The sequence below is a fragment of the Mobula birostris genome, chromosome 9, assembly GCF_030028105.1.
Source record: "Mobula birostris isolate sMobBir1 chromosome 9, sMobBir1.hap1, whole genome shotgun sequence".
Classification (NCBI taxonomy): Eukaryota; Metazoa; Chordata; class Chondrichthyes; order Myliobatiformes; family Myliobatidae; genus Mobula; species Mobula birostris.
The window spans coordinates 38,061,644-38,084,411 of record NC_092378.1 but is presented as its reverse complement, the minus strand read 5'-3'; the positions used below and the strand labels follow the sequence as shown (position 1 = coordinate 38,084,411).

General features: G+C 39.3%; 1 protein-coding gene across 3 annotated transcripts in view; it reads left to right on the top strand.

Moving 5' to 3' along the window:
- scube1 (signal peptide, CUB domain, EGF-like 1) overlaps positions 1-22,768 on the top strand; it is a 269,935-nt gene that overhangs the window by 180,075 nt on the left and 67,092 nt on the right. For all 3 annotated transcript variants that reach the window (XM_072267854.1, XM_072267853.1, XM_072267852.1), the window contains one exon: positions 11,872-11,994. In XM_072267854.1, the coding sequence (XP_072123955.1) occupies positions 11,872-11,994 (123 nt within the window). The remainder of the gene's footprint in view (positions 1-11,871; positions 11,995-22,768) is intronic.

Sequence of the window (22,768 nt, the reverse complement as noted above, 5' to 3'; positions counted from 1 at the left end):
CAATTTAATTTCAATAGATAAGTGGACTTATACTATAAATGGTAGGGCACCGGAGAGTGTAATGGAACAGAGGGACTTAAGAGTACAAGTGCATAGTTCATTGAAAGCTGCATCATAACTAGAAAAATTGGTGAGAAAAGCATTTAGCATGCTGGCCTTCAGTCAGGGCATTGAATATTGGAGTTGGGACATTATGTTACAGTTGTATAAGTCATTGGTGAGGCCACTCTTGGAGTACTCTGTACTGTTTAAGTCACGTTCTCCCTTATTTGCTAAATAAATGAGCTGTTAATGCCAAGGCAATAAGTAAAATATCAGAAATATAATTTGACTTCTCATTTCTCTGGATGGTTTATAATATTTTTAAGCCAACCAGTTCAGAAGATGGTGGTTTCAATGCTGGATTAGTGCCAAGTTCGACTCATTCACCTAATAAGTCACTAATTCCATGAACACAGTGTCATGAATTTGCCAGGATGTACAATAAGAATTATATAGACAATGACTGATTTTTCATTTGTACTATCCAAAGCTCCCAAGTTCATTTCTAATAAATGTCTATACATCCAGTATGGGTTGTTAAATAAACATCCGAGATACAAGTTAAGACCTCTGTAAACAGATTCACTGTTGTGAAATAAGCAATAGGGCCTGGAAATAAGGCTAGTAATAAAATTGCAAAATTATTTCTCAAATGGCATACTGCCAGAGACTCTTAACTGAGTTGTCCACTAATATTCCTTGCTCTGACAAAAAAATTACTTTTGTATGTCTTTCAAAACTGTTCACATGAAGGTCAAATTGGTCAGTGCCAAATTTCAAGTACACATTCAGCTTCCCCTCTGAATTTTTATAATAAAAGCTAATTCAATTTTAATCTCAATACTTTATTTTCTTAAAGGTGAACTGTTCCAAACCGCAGAAGTGCAATTTTTTTCCAGTCCTGGAGAATGATGTATATACTTCAGTGAAAAATAATTTTACAAGCAATTGAAGGCAATTGAAAGGTTTCTGTAGAGAGAATATTGTACTTGAGAAATAGTGCAACATCTCCAGCAATAGTAAATGTCCCCATTGCCACCAAAATTAATACCTTTAGCCCTTTATTCCTCAGTCTCATTTGCATGTATCTTCTCCACATAGTCCATTTTAGACTTCAGACTGCAAACTGTCACATTTGGATTCTTGAGCTAGTTGAAAACGTAAGTGAAAATATTGCAACAGATGGAAACTCTTAGGCTCCTTAGAGACTAGAGGTACTGCAAATGCTGGAAATCTAGAACAATACATACAATGTGCTGGAAGAGCTTAGCAAGTCAGGCAGTACCTATGGATGGAAATAATCAGTCAATGTTTTGTTTTAAGACCCTTCATCAGTACTGGAAAGGAAGGGGGAAGAAGTCAGATTGCGGAGGGGAGGAAGAAGAACAAGGCGGCAGGTGATAGGTGAAACTGGGAAAGGGGGGTGGGTTGAAGTAAGGAGCTGGGAAGTTGATTGGTGAAAGACATAAAGGGCTGGAGAAGGAAGAATTTAATAGGAGAAGACAGAAGATCATGGAAGAAAGGAAAGGGGTAAGAGTACCAGAGGGAGGTGATGGCAGATAAGAAGAGAAGGTGAGAAAGGGAAACAAGAATGGAGAATAATGAAGGAGAGAAGGGGGAGGTGGGAGGTAATTACTGGAAGTTCGAGAAATCAATGTCCATGCCATGAAGTTGGAGGCTATCCAGACGGAATGTAAAATGTTGCTCCTCCAAACTGAGTGAGGCCTTATCGTGGACGGAGGAGGCTGTGGACAACATATCGGAATGGGAACGGGAAGTAGAATTGAAATGGGTGGCTACCAGGAAATCCCGCTTTTCGTGCCAGATGACGCAAAGGTGCTCGATGAAGTAGGCTTCCAATCTACGATGGGTCTCACCGATGTGGGAACCAGTATGATAGAGCTGAGAATGAGCCAGCAGGATCACAAGCAGATGATGGATGTAACGTGAATGTAAGGAAGGGCAAGCCAAAGGTTGGGTATAAATGCTGACAGATCAAAGAGTTAAATTGTACAGCAGAGCCAAAATTCAAAAGGGCGAAGAATGTAGGACTGAAGGTGTTGTATTTAAATGTGCTTAGCATTCAGAATAAGGTGGACGAACTTGTGGCATAATTAGAGTTTGGTCGGTATGACATGGGCATCACTGAGTCGTGACTGAAAGAAGATCATAGTTGGGAGCCTAATATCAAAGGATATACTTCGTATTGAAAGGACAGGCAGAAAGGCATAGGCGGTGGTGTGGCTCTGTTGGTAAGAGATGGAATTACATCTTTAGAAAGAGATGACATAAGGTCAGAGAATGTTGAATCTTTATGGGTGGAGTTAAGAAACTGCAAGGGTAAAAAAAACATTATGGGAATCCTTTATAGGCCTCCAAATAGTAGCCAAGATTTGGCGTTGTAATTGCAAAGGGAACTGGAAAAGGCTTGTAATAAGGGTAATGACACAATTGTAATGGGGGGTTTAAATATGCAAAGGAATTAGGAAAATCAGGGTGTCAGATTGCAAGAGATGGAATTTGTTGAATGCCCAGAAGATGGCTTTTTAGAGCAGCTTGTGCATGAGCCAGCTCGGGGGAAGTCTATCTTAGATTGGGCGTTGTGTAATAACCCAGATATTATGAGGGAGCTTAATGAAAAGGAACCCTAAGGAGGCAGTGATAATAATATGATTGAATTCATACTGCAATTTGAGAGGTACAAGCATAAGTCAAATATATCAGTATCACAATGGAATAAAGGGAATTACAGAGACATGAGAGAGAAGCTTGCCCGGGTGGATTGGTGGAGGATACTGGTGGGGATGACGGGATAGCAGAGATGGCTGAATTTTCTGGGAGTAATTCACAAGCCACAGGATAGATATGTCCCACAGAGGAAGAAGTTTTCAAATGGCAGGGGTAGACAACCGTCGCTGACAAGGGAAGTTAAGGACTACATAAAAGCCAAGGGAAGGGCATATAAGGTAGCAAAAGTGAGTGGGAAGTTGGATGATTGGGAAGCTTTAAAAATCCAACAAAAGGCAACTAAAAATGCTATAAGAAGGGAAAAGATGAAATATGAGGGCAAGCTAGCCAATAATATAAAGCAGGATACTGAAAGTTTTTAAAGTTATATAAGGAGTAAAAGGCAGGTGAGAGTTGATATGGACCACTGGAAAATTATGCTGGTGAGGTAGTAATGGGGATCAAAGAAATGGCAGATGAACTTAATAGGTACTTTGCATCCTTCTTCACTGTGGAAGACATTAGCAGTGTACCAGAAAAGGAAAAAGTGCCAGGCAAACTCAATGGTCTTAAGGAGGATAAGTCACCTGGACTTGATGGACTATATCCCAGAGTCCTGAAAGAAGTTGCTGAAGCGATAACGGATGGATTGGTCATGATCTTTCAAGAATCACTGGATTCTGGCATGGTCCCCGAGGACTGTAAGATTGCAAATGCACTCTACTCTTTAAGAAGGGAAGAAGGCAAAAGCAAGAAAGTTATAGGCCAGTTTGGGATTGTGTTGGAGTCTATTATTAAGGATGTGTTTTTGGGGTACTTAGAGACTAATGATTAAGTCAAAGCCAGCATGGTTTCTGTAACGGGAAATCTTGCCTGACAAACCTGTTAGAGCTCTTTGAGGTATTAACAAGCAGGGTGGACAAAGGGGAGGCAGTAGATGTCATTTACTTGGATTTTCAGAAGGCATTTGATAAGGTACCACACTTGAGGCTGCTTAACAAGATAAAATTCTATGGCATTGCAGGAAAAATACTGGCATGGATAGAGGAATGGCTGACAAGCAAGAAGCAGTGAGTGGGGATAAAAAGGGTTGGCTGCCAGTGATTAGTGGTGTTCCTCAGGGGGTCAGTATCGGGATCACTACTTTTCACATTATTTGGTTGTGATTTGGATAATGGAAATGATGGCTTTGTGGCAAAGTTTGTGGATGATACAAAGATAGGTAGTGCTGAGGAAGCAATGCAATTGTAGCTGGACTTAGACAAATTGGAAGAATGGGCAAAAAGAGTGGCAGATGGAATACAGTGATTTTTGTAAAACGAACAACAGTGTGGACTATTATCTAAATGGGGAGAAGGTTCAAACATCAGAGGTGCAGAGGGACTTAGGAGTCCTTGGGCAAGACTCCTAGAAGGTTAATTTACAGGGTGAATCTGGAGTAAAGAAGGCAAATGCAATGTTGGTATTTATTTCAAGAAATTGAATAGAAAATAAAAGCAAGGAGATAATGCTGAGACTTTATAAGACACTAGTCAGGTCGCATGGAGTATTGTCAACAGTTTTGGGCCCCAGATCTCAGAAAGGATGTGTTCTCATTGGAGAGAGTCCAGAGGAGGCTCACCAGGGTGATTCCAGGAATGAGCAGCGTTTGGCAGCTTTGGGCCTGTACTCACTGAAATTTAGAAGAACATGGGGATCTCATTGAAACCTACTGAATGTTGAAAGGACTGGATAGAGTGGATGCAGAGCCTTAAAATTGAGGAGCAACCTTTTAGAACAGAGGTAAGGAGGAATTTATTTAGCCAGAGAGTAGTGAGTCCTTGGAATGCTCTGCCACAGACTACAGCAGAGGCCAAATCCATGGGTATATTTAAGTCAGAAGTTGATCATTTCTTGATCGATCAGGGCGTTAAAGGGTATGGAGGGAAGGCAGATGTATGGGGTTGAGTGGGATCTGGGATTAGCTATGATGGAATGGTGGAGCAGACTCAATGGGCTGAATAGCCTAATTCTGAATAGCATAATAGCCTATGTCCTACAGTCTTATGATACACATGAGGCCACACTGGGAGCACCGGATACAGTAGATGACCCCAACAAGCTCACAGGTGAAGTGCTGCCTCACCAGGAAGGACTGTTTGGGGCCCTGAATGGTAGTGAGGGAGGAGGTTTAGGGGCAGATGTGGCACTTGTTCTGCTTGCAAGGATGAATGCCAGGAGGGTGAGCGGTGGGGAGGGACAGTGGACCAGGGAGTCATGTAGGGAGCAATCCCTGTGGAAAGCAGAAAGTTGGGGGGAGGGAAAGTTGGGGCCGTGGGATCCCATTCGAGATGGTGGAAGTTACAGGGACTTATGTGCTGGATGCGGAGGCTTGTGGAATGCTAGGTGAGGACAAGAGGAACCCTGAGAATCCTTATCCCTCAAGTAGGAACTCAGGACCTAATCCAACCTTTTGTACTGGACGTTTATAAGAGTTAATCTTTGTTGTCATTTGAATACATTGAATAGATCAGTAATGACCAACAACATGGAAATTCTTGATCTAGGACAGTGTGATAGTACTGTGACAGTAGACCTAACAGTGCATTCTTGTTTGGTACAATCATGGAGGAAAATCCAGCCTATTCTATACTATTTACTCACCCTTTATAAACTCCTTTTCACCAGTTCAGGCCCTTGATTCTTCTCTATAATTAAGCATGAGTTACTGATTAACGTAATCTACTTGGACAACACAAACAATTCATCTCTCCTATTGTTTAGTTTAACTCAGATTTTATCATGTTGCCTTGGTTGTTTCTTTTTGTGATTTGCATGGAATTGTGGAGAGAAGGTTGCATTCCAATCTGGTATTACACTTATGTGCATAAACAACAACACTTAGAAATAAGAATTGCAGTTAAACTGAAGCTTTGGTGATACAAATTTAATCCCATTTCAAGTATTTAATCAGACCTTGTTTGATCAGTTGTGATTTTTGCCTACTATCTAAGTTTAGCGTTGTTCTGTTGACTAGTTGAAGAATAAGCCTCTTTCTTTCCTGTGTTGATGAAGGGTCTCGATCTGAAACGTTAACTGTTTTCCCCTCCGTAGATGTCGCCTGATCTGCTGATTTCCTCCAGCATTTTATGTGTTGCTCTGAATAGATTTTCCAAGAAAAAACCTGTTTACATAAAAGTTCATATGTAAGATACACTTTGTTACGTCCCTCCCGGCCACTGCATGTATGTTTGTAATCTTCTGCTGCTGTAGCCCATCCAATTCAGGGTGTGACTAATTCCCATGGGCTAGATGGCTTATAGACATCGCTTTCTGATAGAAATTACACTATATTGCTTTCAGTCAGTATGTCTCTGGGCTCTCTTCCCTTTTCATAGCTCAAAGGGGAGAAATTGCCATGGTTGAATGTATCAGCGTTGCATCTGAAACCGAAATTATATCAGCCAACATTCTGCAGATTCTGCAAAATATATCTTCCTTAGCCATTGATTTCATTTCAGGAAAGGGAAGTGCAACAGAACTGTTAGCTTTATGCCTGTGAAGTTCTATTCATTTATATTAGGCTTAGTTCAAGAACTAAATTATCAAGTACTGAAACAAGAAAGATGCACCTATTTCTGCCAATTGAAAAGGAAGGGCAGACTGATTTCTTTTTCCCATTTGAACAATATAACCACATGGTGAAAAAAAATTTAAAAATTAATTTATTATGATATTGAAATAATTTGCAACCTGCTGCACTACACCAAATGCAGAATCCATCAAATTTTCCTAACGTAGTTATATGGGATGTGATAGAGTTTCAGATAAAATATTAGTTTAGCAACCAGAATTGTGGAGTAGTGAGCAGGAAATATGAGTTTATATCCCACAATGCCAGTTTAAGAAATTAACTTAAGATAATTAAATACACTTGGAACTATTTTGGAAATGTTTGTTCCAGTAATAGTAGTAATGAAAATAGAAAATTCTGGGGATACTCAGCAGGTTAGGCAGCATTTGTAGGGGGAGAAGAAGAGTTAATAATTTGTCAGTAGCTATTCATTGGAACTAAGAAAGTGAAAATAACACGAGAGTTTTAAACTGCAGAGAGGAGGGTAGCTAAGACAAAGGGAAAGATTTGGTGCTGACTATGAGGAGTAATGACGGCTGGTTAAAGATAATTGACTATGATTAATTAGCATTAATTCTCATTTCTTAGATGCTACTTAATGCAATTTAGTTACCTGGACAATTTTGGTCTTCATTCCATCACAGATATCTCTTTTCTCCCTCCACCCTTGAGTATGTCTGAAACTTATAATATTCCTGTTGTTACTTTCCCAGTTCTGACAAAAGACATATGACTCTGATTTCTCGGCATTGATCCCGAATGACTAGTTGAGTATCCTGAGAATTTTGTGTGCACCACGGTGGTTCACGGATCAAGGGGTGGACAAAAAAGGGGACAACCCACCCACTTTTAAATATGAGTGGACAACTATGTCCACATCACATAGAGGTTCATAGAATAGTGCAGCACAATACAGGCCCTTCGGCCCACAATGTTGTGCTAACCCTCAAACCTGCCTCCCATATAACCCCCCACCTTAAATACCTCCATATACCTGTCTAGTAGTCTTTTAAACTTCACTAGTGTCTCTGCCTCCACCACTGACTCAGGCAGTGCATTCCACACACCAACCACTCTCTGAGTAAAAAGCCTTCCTCTAATATCCCCCTTGAACTTCCCACCCCTTACCTTAAAGCCATGTCCTCTTGGCAAATACATCTTTAAAATGTATACATCTGTTTCCCCATAAGTGCTATACCAATTCCTACTCTAGTGCTATTTAATATTTCCATTCATTTATGTAATTTATTCCCCTCTCTAAAGCTAAAGACTGTTGCCTACCCCTTGCTGGATCATTTTATGTCTAATCCAATTGCATTAGTGAACCTTGTCATGTGGGCATCGATGCCATTCATGTTGAGGTGCAATCCATTCACTTTATGTAATTTTGGTTTGCCCCTGATCTGGTCTCAGTCGACTCCTAGCATCTGATACCCTCTCCTTCACACACTGTAATTAGGGTATTTTCTACTTTCATTTGCACTAGGAGTAATCCTGAGATTATAACTGTCAGTGTCCTACTTTTTGATTTTAAAAAAATCCTTCCCTAGCTTCTAAAAGCCTAACTTCAGATCTCCACCTGTGACTATACTGTGCCGTTCATGCCACTGTGATTCAGGAGCTCAATCTTTCTCTATTATACTGCTGCCAACACTTAATGTTGTGCTAACCTCCCCTTCTGTATACCAATAAACTTCGGGGGAGACGTTATCTTAAAATTTTTAACATGGTAGCTTTGAAATATGGTACTTGCCAAGCAAACTTAAAGCTTAATATTCTGAATTACTCTCCACATGGCAAACAACTGAAATGACATGATTATTTTCAGATGCAGTTATGCTCTAATCCGTATTCGCCATTCGTAAAAGCAGCTGGTTTCAGATGATGTTATCTGCCTGCTTTAAGCAGCAATTTCTGCTTAAAGGCTTATGATTGATGAGTTCACTGTTAAATACACTGCTGATTGTAAATCATCAGGGCAGCTCCTCTGACCCATTACTTTAGCAATTTTGCCCTTGACTGGTTTTGTGCCTGAAAAGGCGTTGATATGGATCTAACATGGAATCCCTTCACCATTCAGGACAAGGAATACCAATCAAATAAGGATTATCGCCATACCTCTGACACAAGTCTTTCACCCCAGTGACTTCTAAATTAAACAAAGGAATAAATTGTGTTTCCAACCATGCCTAGCTAACCAGTTAATAAGTAATTTTGATAATTTTGTATAAGTTATGCCCCGAGTTTGTAAAACAGAGGCTCTGATAAGTTTCTGGGATGCTTAATGGTTACAGCTGGAAAATGGTCTGATGGGGTCAAATGATAAATCCTTGGAACCTAAGATGTAATTTTATTCAAATCCCTTTACGATGCCACATTTAGTATCTATGCTATACTGAATAACATGAATAACTTTATACCATAACTACAAGTACCATCAAATACTCCATGTAAAGGGTCTTGTAGGTGCCTTTCAGGGGCATTAACATCAAATCCAACTCTCATTGGATCATGTCCTTAGACTCATCAGTCTATCCATAGTGGCACCAGTTTACTTCATGAAGATGCACACTAGAGTGAAAGAGCACAGAAACAGGCCATTCAGCCCACCTACTCTGCACTGACCATCTGGCATCCATCTTTATTACTTCTGCATCAATCCCACTTTTTCATCTCTCCACAACTTCTCCCAGATTCTACCACTCATCTACATATGGGGGCAATTTTCAGTGGTTAATTTACTTACCAATATGCATATCTTTGGGATGCGGGAGAACATCAGAGCACCAGCAGGAATTTCTCACGGTCACTGGAAGAACATGTAGAGCAAAGGTTCCCAACCTTCTTAATGCCATGGACCAATACCATTAAGCAAGGGGTCCATGGACACCAGGTTAGGCACCCCTGTAGAGGATGTTTTAACATGCAGAGGATTGAACATGGGTCTCTGGACCTATGAGGCAGCAGTTCTACTGCTATCAACTGTGCTCTCCAGAAAGGATTGGTAGTTCACCAGTGTCCAAATGGAGTGCATGAGAGGTGTGGGTAGTATCTCACAAAGACAATCAGCATCAAAATTCTGTTACATAATAGTGAAAGCCATCAAGTGCAAACAAATGTATTTCAACCATGATTCCACCACTGCAGTGCTGGCAGTGGAAGACAGGCAAGCTGCAGATCACATTGATGGATGGGGGGGAAGGGGTGGGTGATTGTGTGCAGAAATGTGAAGGGAGATTAGGAGCAGGTCAATGTCTATGATTAGATGATAGAGAGGAGTTGGTAACTTGAGAAGTGAGGTACAGAGGCAGAGGCACCATAGCTGTAGATGTCCTTAAGAGCCCATGCTCTTATGTTCTTTAAGTGTACGCTCTTCAGGACATCAGCAGCAATGATGGAAGGTGTGAACACTAAAAAGCCTACCTAGAGGAATAATACAAAAGATATCCCATATCTCACAGCAAAGATTCAAGGCAAATTCTTCTTTGCAACACACACAAAATGCTGGAGGAACTCAGCAGGCCAGGCAGCATCTATGGAAAAAGTACAGTTGATGTTTCGGGCCAAAACCCTTTGGCAGGATTTTTTTCTTTGCCGCCAGGTAAGATATGTTTAGGTGCAAGTTGTACATATGCACACAATAATTTTGCATTGTGACACAAAAACAGGGATTACATGACATCTGAAGTCACTGGAACGGCCCAGAAGCTGTCGTGTGCATGCGTACCCCACACACAATGGCCCTGGATCCAATTTGCAGGAGTTAACATTCACATAGCACACAAGTATAACACTGAACAAGTGAATTACCAACCCACTGAATTATTTTTGTTGTTGGCCATTTCTGTAGATTTGTTAGGATTTCTTTTGATACTTTGCTGAAGTTGTAGTAAAAGATCAGAAAATCACATGAATTCCTCCTAAAAAATTCAGCAGCCCAGCAGGAGACCATTTTACCCACTGCACTGACCTCTCAACATCTAATCACTTATTCCTGCTCCTCTGCTTTTCTCCTAAAAAGACCCATTTAAGTATTTTAATGTATCCACTTGATTTTTAAAAAACTATTAATTCATCTGTATTTTAAAGTTTTGGGTAGAAAAATTCTTAATAAAAGCTTTGCAATAAAACAGTCTTACAATCCTTTTATTTTGATGCATACATCATAGAATGTTGTTACTTGGTCTATCATGTCTGTGTCAACCCTTTGTTTGGGCTAATAACTTGTTCTGTTCCTGCTCTTTCCCCCTGGGTCTGAATATTTCTTCCCTTCAAATATTTAAACAACATTCTTTTGAAAGTAACTACTAGACCAGCACTCAACATTCCTTCAGGCTGTAACTTCCAGATTGTCCCAACTCATTGCATTCATTTTACAAAAAACTTTCCACATGCCAGATCTCATTGTGCTAAACATCTGAAATCTTGGTGAACTTTCTCTTCCACCTAGGCATCCCGAAGATGGACATTGTCATTGGAAGTAGCCCTCTACAGTTTCTTTTTTTTAAGCGAGATCACGAAATTCCTCTTCATTCTGCACCTAAGAGTGGGCTGACTTATTCTTTATATGATTTATGTTACAACTACATTTCCCCTCTTTTCCTTCCGTATTGTTTGCTCAAAAATGTAGAGGCAATTCCATAAGTATTGTAATGGAGCACCATATTCTAGCAGCTGTAGCATAAATAGGTATGAGTTAAGCACACTTATTCAGTTGATATTGAATTTCCAGGCCATGGGTGGTCTTCTGTTCCATTGACATAGGCTGCTCCTTCTATCTCCTCACATGAGCCTATGCCTATGAGGTGTTTGCAGTCAGAAGCATCTCAATAATGTTGCCAAAGCTCTTTATGTACTAGATGCGGGCAGAAAGTTGTGACATCGCATCTCAGTAGTCCTCACATCTGAATATTAGCCAACTATTTCCCACAGATATATAATCAGAAAAAGGCTTGCCAAGACTTGCATTAACAAGACACGTCAACCTTCAGTCACATAGTAATAACATCCCATTAAAATACACTGTACAACTGGAAAGTGCATGTTAAACCTTTGACAGCAGAAAGAGCTGTAACACTGGCCCCCAGATGATGATAATGTGGCTGTATTTGTCATGGTTTCTCCTTCATCTGCTATTTTCACAGCATTTTGGTTTGTTCAAAGATGCACCAGTTAATTTTCCTATCAGAAGTTTGAATTTTGCATGAGCAATGACTACATTTGAAAACTTCATCACAATGATGACTTTTGAATTGTGTGGTTCAGTGCTCTCAAATCTGGAGAGCAGTTGAAATGAGCGAGCTCATATTCTGGCACTCGCAATATTATTGGTGCAATTGTGAACAATGAATGGAGAAGGATCTTTGATTTATTTGTTCAATATAATATGAACTAATGAGAAGTTCAATCAGAGTATCTGCATTGTCTCTACACCAGCATTATATTATATTAAATTCTGTAATGAGTTTTTATGTTTTCTTTCCTCACAGATATTGATGAATGTTTAATAAATAATGGAGGATGTGACCATTTCTGCAGGAATACAGTTGGCAGCTTTGAGTGTAGCTGTCGAAAAGGCTACAAGCTCCTGACAGATGAGCGATCTTGCCAAGGTAAGTCTCCATCCACATCATTTCTTACTCTGTTTGCAGTCAAAAAATAAGTTGATCTGAAAATAAAAGCAAGTTGGTAAATCTACATCTGGATACCAAAGTTCAAATGATGCTAGTTTTTTTGAACTAAAACTTTGTAAAGAACATGACAGAAATTTGGTCTTTCTGAATAAGTTATATCAAGATGCATAACACAATCTTGAACATTTATAAATTCTAATCTAAGAATGTAATTTGATGATTTATTTTAGTCTTGAATTGAAAGAAGACATTTATATTGATATTTTAACAAGAGGGCTTCAAATAATTTGGCTTTTAATTGTCATGATGGGGCAGAAATGTGACAATAAGGTTTCAGGTGTTACTGTGCTTCCCATCAGATTTCCATTTACAGACCATCATTTTCATATTAAAAGCACAATGGCATCTTTTTAAAAATAATGAGTCAATCTAGTATAATATGAAGGAAAATTGTTTCTTCAAATCTTTAGTGCAGGCTAATGAACCATGTAAGCACTAGTGCCATTAAACAAGAAATGTATTTGAAGATGAGTATGTGAAGGATTTCTCTTGTGAATGGCTATGTCAATCATACTATTGATGTTTTCTTTCACTGAGACATTTTGAAGTGAGAGAAATATCTTCAGAATTCATTCTGTTGAGCAAAAACAAGAGACTTTATCATGTTGGCTAATGTTGGCTTGTACTGAGATTTTTGTTGGCTCCAGAAGCCAAACCAAAACTGCAGGATTGACTCCATCAATAAAATGCAGTCCCTGTTCAGGGTCAAAGTTACTCATTGAGTTTATGCTGATCTTTGCTCTGTTCCTTTACCCTAAAACAAACAAATTGATGGAATTCATATGTTAAAATTCTTGGCATCAGATTTCTTGATGAAGTAACAGTCATTTTAACGTTGTTTGGAGCCAGGTATCAGACTATTAATTTTAACTAATGACTTGATATAAGCTTGGCTGCACTCAGTTCTATTTATTGTTTACAGTTGTTATTGGTGGTATTAATGAGCAGTATTAATGTTACAAGTTCTAAGTGTGTCAAATATAAATTCACCTCTCGAAGCAATCCAATGATAGCATTTTTGACCAGAGTTGAGCTTTAGGTCAGAAGGCTAAAGGTCCAAGCCCCACTTTACATCATAAACATGTAATCTGGGATAATATGTCAAGCAGGACTGAGAGCCTAATTTATTGGAGATGACAGCTGAAGATGGCCAGCCTTTCTCCCAGGTGCAGATAAATAACCCAAAGGAAATTTTGAAGAATATGTGGCTTGGCAATATTATTTACACATTGCTACAAAACAAACACGAAAAATTAGATGATTAGTTGAGCACAAATGTATCAGCATTTTTGCCTGTCAATGCACTTCTCAAAAAGAATTTCATTGATTGTAACTCATTTTGAAAAATATTAAGGAAAAGGAAACTTTCAAACAATTGTAGATTTGTTCATCTCTCTGAATGGACCAAATAGTTAGAAGTATTGTGTGCTAATTCTAATATTGCATTTTTGGAAACTTGCAATTAAAACATTAAAAAGTTAGTTTCAAGCAGTCAACAAGTTTTAGATGAGTGAACGTAATTTCATGAAGTTGATGGTTACTGTGAGATATTAATCTCTCAGCTATTTCCTGCTCAATGTTTTAATATGTTTATTGAGGTTGGCAGACATCCATTGAAATATGGATAAAATGCACTGCTGAAATAAATTAATTTAGGATTGTGCCCTCCCCTTAGTATACCACAGGATAGTAAATAGTGTGGGCTAATTTATAAGATCGCAATTCTGTCTTTCATAGTTCCTACATAAACAATGAAAATAAAACTCAAAACCGTTACAACATTTGAATGTGCTCCTTAGGTCTTCATAGATTACAACACATGTCTTGTTCTAACGATTACAAAATTGATTCCTCTGCTGGTAACTCTTAAGGGGGTTGTATCAGTAAAGTGGTAGAGTAATAAAATGATTTTAAGATTCAGATTCTGATATATTGCATGATATAATTGTTGGTAATTTGAGAGTTTGCCGCCCATGAATCACAGATATTATGCAAAACACAGATCTTCCATTACTGTATGTTTTCCTTATTAATTACAAGAATCAAGCAATTTTTTAAAAAATGGGATTACATTTAAGTGCTGAGCTACTTAAGCAATTTTTTCAAGCTATTTCCTGATATACCTTTCAGACTCTAGTCTGAACAGATTATTCTGTTCAAAAAGGATTCACCAGTGTCATAGCATGGTAAGACTGATGGCACTTGAATTTTTTCTTCCTTTACCATTGTAGTTGCATATTTTCATACCTGCTTTTGTTTATGTGCCTTGTTTTCTTCCCCTGTACAATCCTGCAACTGCTGCGAATCTGACTAATGGAAAAAGTACTGGAAATACTTTTTTATTTCTCTTTAAGTTCATGATCTGCCATCTGAACTAGGAAAATACAAATATAGAACAGGGAAAGAGGATTATAAAGGAAGATATAGTAGAGGACAGAAGAGATTAAAAGAGGAGGGGTGTGACTGGGGTATAAAGACACTGGCAAATAACAAGATAGTCTGGAGGAGGTGCATTTTGCAGAAGAAAAATACTCCCACATTACCAGCAGGGAATAAGAACAGTTACAAATGCTGGAAATCCAAAGTTGGGCTTTTACCATATTCCTTTGGCCACAGTGTGGAATGAGATGATGATGTTTTGTTCCTTGAGTCCAGATTGTGTTTTGTTCAGGGTAAGAAGTGGAAGTGATGACACTGAAGAGGTCAGAGTGGATCAGAGAATTAAAGGGACAGGTAGCCGAGAGCCTCAAGTATTCTTGGTGAACTGAATGACAATGTAATACAAAATAGAATGACCCCTTTTCCAATGGCTTCGCAAAACTGAGTATTGTCAGCAATTACAGGTTTTTCGTCTCATACTTCAAGAATTTGTCTTTATTTTTATCAATCTGCTGGTAATTTTAGATAATTACTCTTCTCTCTTTCTTGCCTCCTTCAGACCTATCTTTTATTATTAGTGCCTATCCCATGCTATTTCACCCAATCCAGCAGCCCAGCTGTCAATTCTTGTATCCCAGATCTTCCTTCGCTTTCTCTGTTTTCCTTTCCTCCCTCCTCTCCCCCTTTCTCTCCACGTTACATCTTGCTTTGTCTCTAACTTTCCCTTGTTCAGAATGATATTTCTTTTCCTCTCTCAGAAGTGCTACCTGACCTGATAAGTACTTCTGGCATTATCTCCTCTATTTGCTTTTCTCCTTAATGTCTTTATTATTTTTCCTCTCTAATTTTCTTTCTTCTTTTCTTTGATGTAGGCTTGCTGTGTTTGCCATGGTTAAGTTATACTGCCTTTGATTCAGAAGGTCATGGGTTAAAGCTCACACTCCGAAGATGTGCAGAAAATCTAGTTGACATCATACATTAATGAGTTGACTAAATGAATGAAGCACAATGTTATCTTTCATTCGAGACTTACATTACGGCCCTATCTCTCCTTTCTGGTAGACAAAAGATTTGAAGAGAAGAGGATTACTTTCTGCTATCCTTCAAATAACATCTTTAAAAAAATCTTTACCTCATTGCTGTTTGTTGTTTAAATTAATTGCTCCATTTCCTACAATCCAAAGTGACTACATATCAAAGGTCCTGCTTGGGTTGTAAATTACTTTGAAATGTTTTGAGCTTGTGAATATTGCTCTATCAAGTTTCTTCTCTGCATAAACCTCTTCAGTAAAGTTTTGTTGGACTTAGCGTGCAGAGAAAATCTTTGCTTCACAACTCTCGCATTTCAATTGTTTCACTTCAAGTAATCCTTAAAGAAAAATAAACCCCAAATTTTCTCCCTCAAGGAATGAAATCCACACAAGTTCCTATGATAATTGACCTTATTTTCTCCTCCTACATCTAACATTAAATAATTTATGCTGAGAACTTATTATATTTCCTGACAACACAGAAAGAGGACATTTGTCCTTTTGAGTCTATGTTGATTCACTAAGCAATCCTTTTTCCCCACTGATCTTCCCCATAACCTGTTCACCTCAGATTCTATCACTCGCTTCACACTCTGGGCAGCTTGAAGTGGCCAATGAACTAAACAATCCACTCATCTTTGGAAAGTGGGAAGAGGTCAGAATAGCCAGGGGAAACTCACACGGCCATGAGGACAACATGTAAACTCCAAGTTGTATCAAAAATCTGCGCTGAATTGGGTTGCTGGAGCTGGGAAACAATAGTTCTTCCAGCCACTAAAAGTGACAATCAAACCCATAGTACCTAAGCTAACAAATAAATTAGACTCCTTTGGAGTAAGTAAGAATCAGTATTTTTTCTTGAGCTAATTTACAATGCAATGGGCTACTGTCCATGGTATTGATATATTGATGAAGAAAGGATACATTCGGATATCTTGGAATGAGGCTTTTAAAGATGATGATTGGCAGTAGAAGCCATTTCTGAAAATTTCCTAATCTTCTGCAGGGTATGAAAATCAAATTCCTGTATTAACTATAATCAATATGAATGAATTCTATCATCCATGAAAGAATACAAGTAACCAACTCACAGTATAAAGAATGATATGGATGGAAAAGAAAGAAAGTATTAACTTTTTAGTTGTTTGGTACAAGCTAAATTAACCATTTATTTAAATCCAGCTTGTTGGTCAGTGATCTGGAAAATCACAACAATAAGGACACTGTGCTCAGCCATATGCTTCATTTAACATCTAGAAATACCAAAGACTCCCATTCAAAATAAGCTGACCTGGGGATATTCCGTCAGATCAGGAAACACTAATCACATCTAAGTGAATATTCTAATAATTGTAATTAACACTGCAGGCAAATGAATCACTCCCATCATTTTCATTAACAAACTTTAGTTTCTATTTATTATTGTCCCAGTCACATTAAAGGCTGCCAGCCTCACTTTTTTTTTAATATACAGTACTTCTGTTTTTGCATGTTTTTAAAAATCTATTCAATGTATGTAATTGATTTACTTGGTTATTGACTATTATTTTTTATTTTATTTATTTTTCTCTCTGCTGGATTATGTATTGCATTGAACTGCTGCTGCTAAGTTAACAAATTTCACCTCACATGCCGGTGATAATAAACCTGATTCTGATTCTGATTCTAAAACAAGAAATCACTGGAAGGAATATAAACTATATATTGCTCCCACAAGTGCAATAATGTTATAAATGTTTTTGGCTCACGGTCCCAGATATGGCCCAAGTGCAATGCTTTAGAATACAGCATTCATCAACTTTGGAATTAGACAAGTGTTTAGAGCAGGCTGGTACAGAATATATAAAGGTGGCTCTGAGATCCTACAGCATAAACAAAGGCAATCTATAACAGCTCAGTGAATGTATGGCATCAGTTTTGTTTTCTGAGTGGCATTTGATCATTGGCTAAGTGATATAAAACACACAATGCAATCTGCTTGGAAGAATGCAGTAGGTCAAACAGCATCTGTAGGAGAAAAGGAATTTCAGGTTGAAACTTCACATCAGGACCCACAACATCAGTAAATCCTTCCCTCCCACAGATGCTGCACGGCCCACTGACTTGTTCCAGAAGATTGCTTTGGTATTTCAGCATCAGCAGCTTTTTGTGTAATAAACCATACCATATAAAATATACATTTGAGCTTCTCTCTGCTGTCTGCAGGCTGATTTCTTTAAAGCCTACTCTTTAAGCAAACAGGCACCCAAATTATTGTTTCTTTGAGAATTCAGAACTACAAAGAGATTTTTGGAATATACTTTTGGAAGTAGTTTTGTGACACCACAAGACCTTAATGTACATTGATCGCAGTTCATCATTGCAAAAAAAAAGTCCATTTCTGTAGCATCTTTCTTGACCAGGATATCCTGAAGTTCTTCACACTCTCCATTCTTATACTGAGGGACAGCAGGCAGAGGTATGACATTAAACCAACACTCTACCTGCATCCAGGAGTAGTCATAAACCATCCAATACCACTGTTCTGAAGGTGAATTGTCTCAGACAATTTTTAACACTAAATCAACATTGTGCAAACCGATTAACTGCCTGTTAACATATTAGTATTTGTAGGAGATGTTGACAGTCAATTTGGACTCAGAGTTTCCAAAATATGGCAGACAGCTCATCTTAAAGGTGGTTAATTGGCTGTTTAATCTTTGGAATATTTTAAAGAGAAATGAAATGTATATATACACAAGAAATTCTGCAGATGGCTGGAAATCCAAAGTAACACACACAAAATATTAGGGAAACTCAGCAGGTCAGGCAGCAGCTGTGGAAATTAATATACAGCTGATGTTTCAGTCCAAGACCCTTCCTCATTACTGGAAAGGAAGGCAGAAGACACCAGAATAAAAAGATTGGCGGAGGAGGAGCAGGATAGCCAGAAGATGTTAGGTGAAGCCAGGTGGTGGGAAAAGTAAAGGGCTGGAGAGGAAGTGGACCGGGGAGAAAGGGAAGAAGGAAAGACACCAGGGGGAGGTGATAGGCAAGTGAGAAGAAGTAAGAGGCCCGAGTGGGAAAGAGAAGGGGGTGGGGAAAATGAGGTACCTCCTGTACCTAATAAAGTGGCAATTTTGTATATGTTTGTGGTCTTCTGCTGCTGTAGCCCATCCACTTCATAGTTCGACATTTTCAACATTCAGAGATGCTCTTCTGCACACCAATGCTGTAACGTGTTACTGCCTTCTTACTGTCAGTTTGAACCAGTCCGGCCATTTTCCTCTGACCTCTCTCATTACAAGGCATTTTCACCAAAGAACTGCCACTCACTGGATAGTTTTTGTGCTTTGTACTACTCTCTCTAAACTCTAGAGACTATTTTGTGTGAAAATCCCAGGAGATCGGCAGATTCAGAGATATTCAAATCACCCCATTTTTCATCAACAGTCATTCTATAGTCAAAGTCACATCAATCACATTTCTTCCCCATTCTGATGCAGTCTGCATGTTGATCATTGAGTAGTTACAACATGATTGGCTGAGTAGATATTTGCAATAAAGAGCAGGTGTACCTAATAAGGTGGCTACTGACTGTAGTTGTCAATAAGGTTCAAGATTTTTTTTCACAAGCCTACTTTCAAATATTGATCTTAAGAAAAATACTCTTACAGAATTCAAAGCAATAAATTTGGACTGTGACCATGCATTTTATGCCTCAATTGTCCTGTAGCTTTCAAAATGTGCCATCAATATGAAGCACACTGAACACTTTCTTGACAAAGGCAGTAATATGCTATGCATTCAACATCCACTGGCAGTAACAGAGCAGGCATATCGTGGCATCAATGCTGTATGCTGATTTTCTGGAGTTCCACTTTCTCACTGATGACTTCAAATTACAGAGCACTAATTTAATAGCATTAGAGTCCTCCTGTCCTGACGTCCAACTTTCCCTGTGCTGGCATTGGATAAATGGATTCATTAACTACTTAACAAATTGGATTTAAAAATACTGAAAATACAGGAGATAATCAACAGATAGGCAGCATCTGCAGAGTGAGAAATAGTCAATTTCTCAGGTCAATTATCTTTTATTAGTAATAGAAAAATGAGGAGCCAAGGATGGTTTATGTTGCGCAGGGGTGGTGGAGAGAACAAAGGGGATATTTGTGATAGAGTAAAGAACAAAATTGTCCAGGTGACACATAGGCTGTTAGTAAAATCAGTGAGAGCATGAAGAAGGTTTGTTAATCGTAGCCTATCTGTCTAGAGGAGTGTAAGTAGAAGGGGTTGGGGAGAGAGGGAGAGAGGGAGGGAGGGAGGGAGAGAGGGAGAGAGAGAGAGAGAGAGAGAGATATGCTGAAACTGAGACACTGGAATATCTGAAATTAAGGTAAATGCTGAAAATACTCAGATCAAATAGCATTTGTGGAGTGTGAAAAAATCAAGAGGGAGAAAGAATTAGAGCAAATAAGAATAAAGAAGTAGCTCAGTATGGAATGAATCCATTCCGATTAACGAGGCACAAACACTAGTCCAAGGAAAGGAAAGAACTGCTTCATTGGAATGTGCTTCAGCAGAACCCCGTGGGGACCAGTGTCCTGATGAACTCATTACTAGGATTGTAGATAAGGTTTTAAACTAGAAACGGGAGAGAGGACAGGATGTGTAATAAATCAGAAGAAAATTTGAGACCAGCAGCAAGGATAGTGAGGGTTAAAATAACAATCAGAGTGTAACAGGAAGGGGCAGAAAATGTAAGCTGAAGTCAAGTCACTTTTTATTGTTATTTCAACCATAGCTGCTGGTACAGAACATAGTAAAAATGAGACAACGTTTTCCAGGACCATGGTGCTACATGAAACAATACAAAAACTACACTGAGCTACGTAAGAAAAAAAAACACAAAAACTACACTAGACTACAGACTTATCCAGGACTGCATAAGTGCTCAAAACAGTGCAGGCACGACAATAAATAATAATAAATAATAAACAAGACAGTAGGCACAGTAGAGGGTATAGTAGGTTGATGTCAGGCCAGGCTCTGGGTATTGAGGAGTCTGATGGCTTGGGGGAAGAAACTGTTACATAGTCTGGCCGTGAAAGCCTGAATGCTTCAGTGCCTTATTCCAGAAGGCAGGAGGGAGAAGAGTTTATATGAGGGGTGTGTGGAGTCCTTCATAATGCTGTTTGCTTTGCGGATGCAGCGTGTGGTGCAAATGTCTGTGATGGCGGGAAGAGAGACCCCGATGGTCTTCTCAGCTGACCTCACTATCCGCTGCAGGGTCTTGCGATCCGAGATGGTGCAATTTCCGAACCAGGCCATGATGCAGCTGCTCAGGATGCTCTCAATACAACCTCTGTAGAATGTGGTGAGGATGGGGGGTGGGAGATGAACTTTTCTCAGTCTTCTCAGAAAGTAAAGACGCTGCTGGGCTTTCTTTGCTACGGAGCTGGTGTTGAGGGACCAGGTGAGATTCTCCGCCAGGTGAACACCATAAAATTTGGTGCTCTTAACGATCTCTACGGAGGAGTCGTCGAACCATCTCTTTTGTTTTGTTCACATCAGAGACAGGTTGTTGGCTCTGCACCAGTCCGTTAGCTGCTGCACCTCCTCTCTGTATGCTGACTCATCATTCTTACTGATGAGACCCACCACGGTCGTGTCATCGGCGAACTTGATGATGTGGTTCGAGCTGCGTGTTGCAGCACAGTTGTGGGTCAGCAGAGTGAACAGCAGTGGACTGAGCACACAGCCCTGGGGGGCCCCCGTGCTCAGCGTGATGGTGTTGGAGATGCTGCTTCTAGTCTGAACTGACTGAGGTCTCCCAGTCAGGAAGTCTAGGATCCAGCTGCAGAGGGAGGTGTTCAGGCCCAGTAGGCTCAGCTTTCCAATCAGTTTCTGAGGAATAATTGTGTTGAATGCTGAACTGAATTGAGCATCTCAAAGTAAACTCAGAGTAAATAAAAAGTGCTTTTCAAATTCAAAGTTTAATATTCTTTATTTGAATGCACGTAAGTATTTGCACCAAGATAGAAGTGCTGATGTAGCAATATAAGATGATCTGCTAGTTATTAGGGACACATGGTTACAGGGTGACCAGGACTGGGTGCTTGGTTTCCAGTTCATATAATGTTCTAGAAGAACGAGTCAATTGGGAAAGGTGGTACAGTTCAAAGTTCAAAGTAAATTTATAATCAAAGTAGAGATTCATTTTCATGTTGGTATTCACAGTAAATACAAAGAGAAAAATTAAAAATTGAAAAAAGACAATAAATATTGAGAACATTGGATGAAGTGAGTCCATGGGTTGTGGGAACAGTTCAGTGTTAGGGTGAATGCAGTTATCCCCTTTAGTTCAAGAGCCTGATGGTGGGGTCCCATGATGGATGCAGTTTCCAGTGACAGCACTCCATGTAGATGAACTCAATGGTGGGGAGGGCTTTACCATGATGGACTGGGCGGTATCCACTAATTTTTGTAAGCTTTTCTTTTCAAAGGCACTCATGTTTCCTTACTAGGCCATGATGCAACCAGTCTATATACTCTGCACCATATGTCCATAGAATTTTGTTGAAGTTTTAGATGTCATGCCAAATCTTCACAAAACTCCTAAGAAAGTAGATGCTTTTTCGTAATGGCACTTACATGCTGGACCCAAGACAAATCCTCTGAAACGATAACACTGAGAAATTTAAAGTTGCTGACCCTTTTCACCCCTAACCCCCAATGAGGACTGGCACATGGAACTCTGGTTTCCTTCTTCTGTAGTCATCAATCAGCTCCTTGGTCTTGCTGACATTGTGTGAGAAGTTGTTGTGGCACCACTCAGCCAGATTTTCAATCTGCCTCCCATAATGCTGATTTATCACCACTTTTAATTAGGCAAAAGATGGTGGTGTCATCAGCAAACTTAAATATGGCGTTGTAGCTGTACTTATCATCACAGTCATAGGTATAAAGCCAGTAGAACAAGGACCTAAGCACACAGCTTTGTGGTGCACCTGAGCTTATGGAGATTGTGGAGAAGATGTTGTTGCCAATTCAAACTGTCAGGGGTCTGAAAGTGAGGAAATCGAAGATCCAGTTGCAAAAGTGGGTATTGAGGCCTAGGTTTTGAGCTTATTGATTAGTTTAGAGGAGATGATAGTATTGTATGCCAAGCTGTAGTCAATACATTAAATGTTCCAGGGCAGAGTGAAGAGCCAATAAAATGGCATCTGCCGTTGACCTGTTGTGATGGATGCAGTATTAATCAAGGAAGGTATCAGATGTTGCTGAGTCATGATATAGAT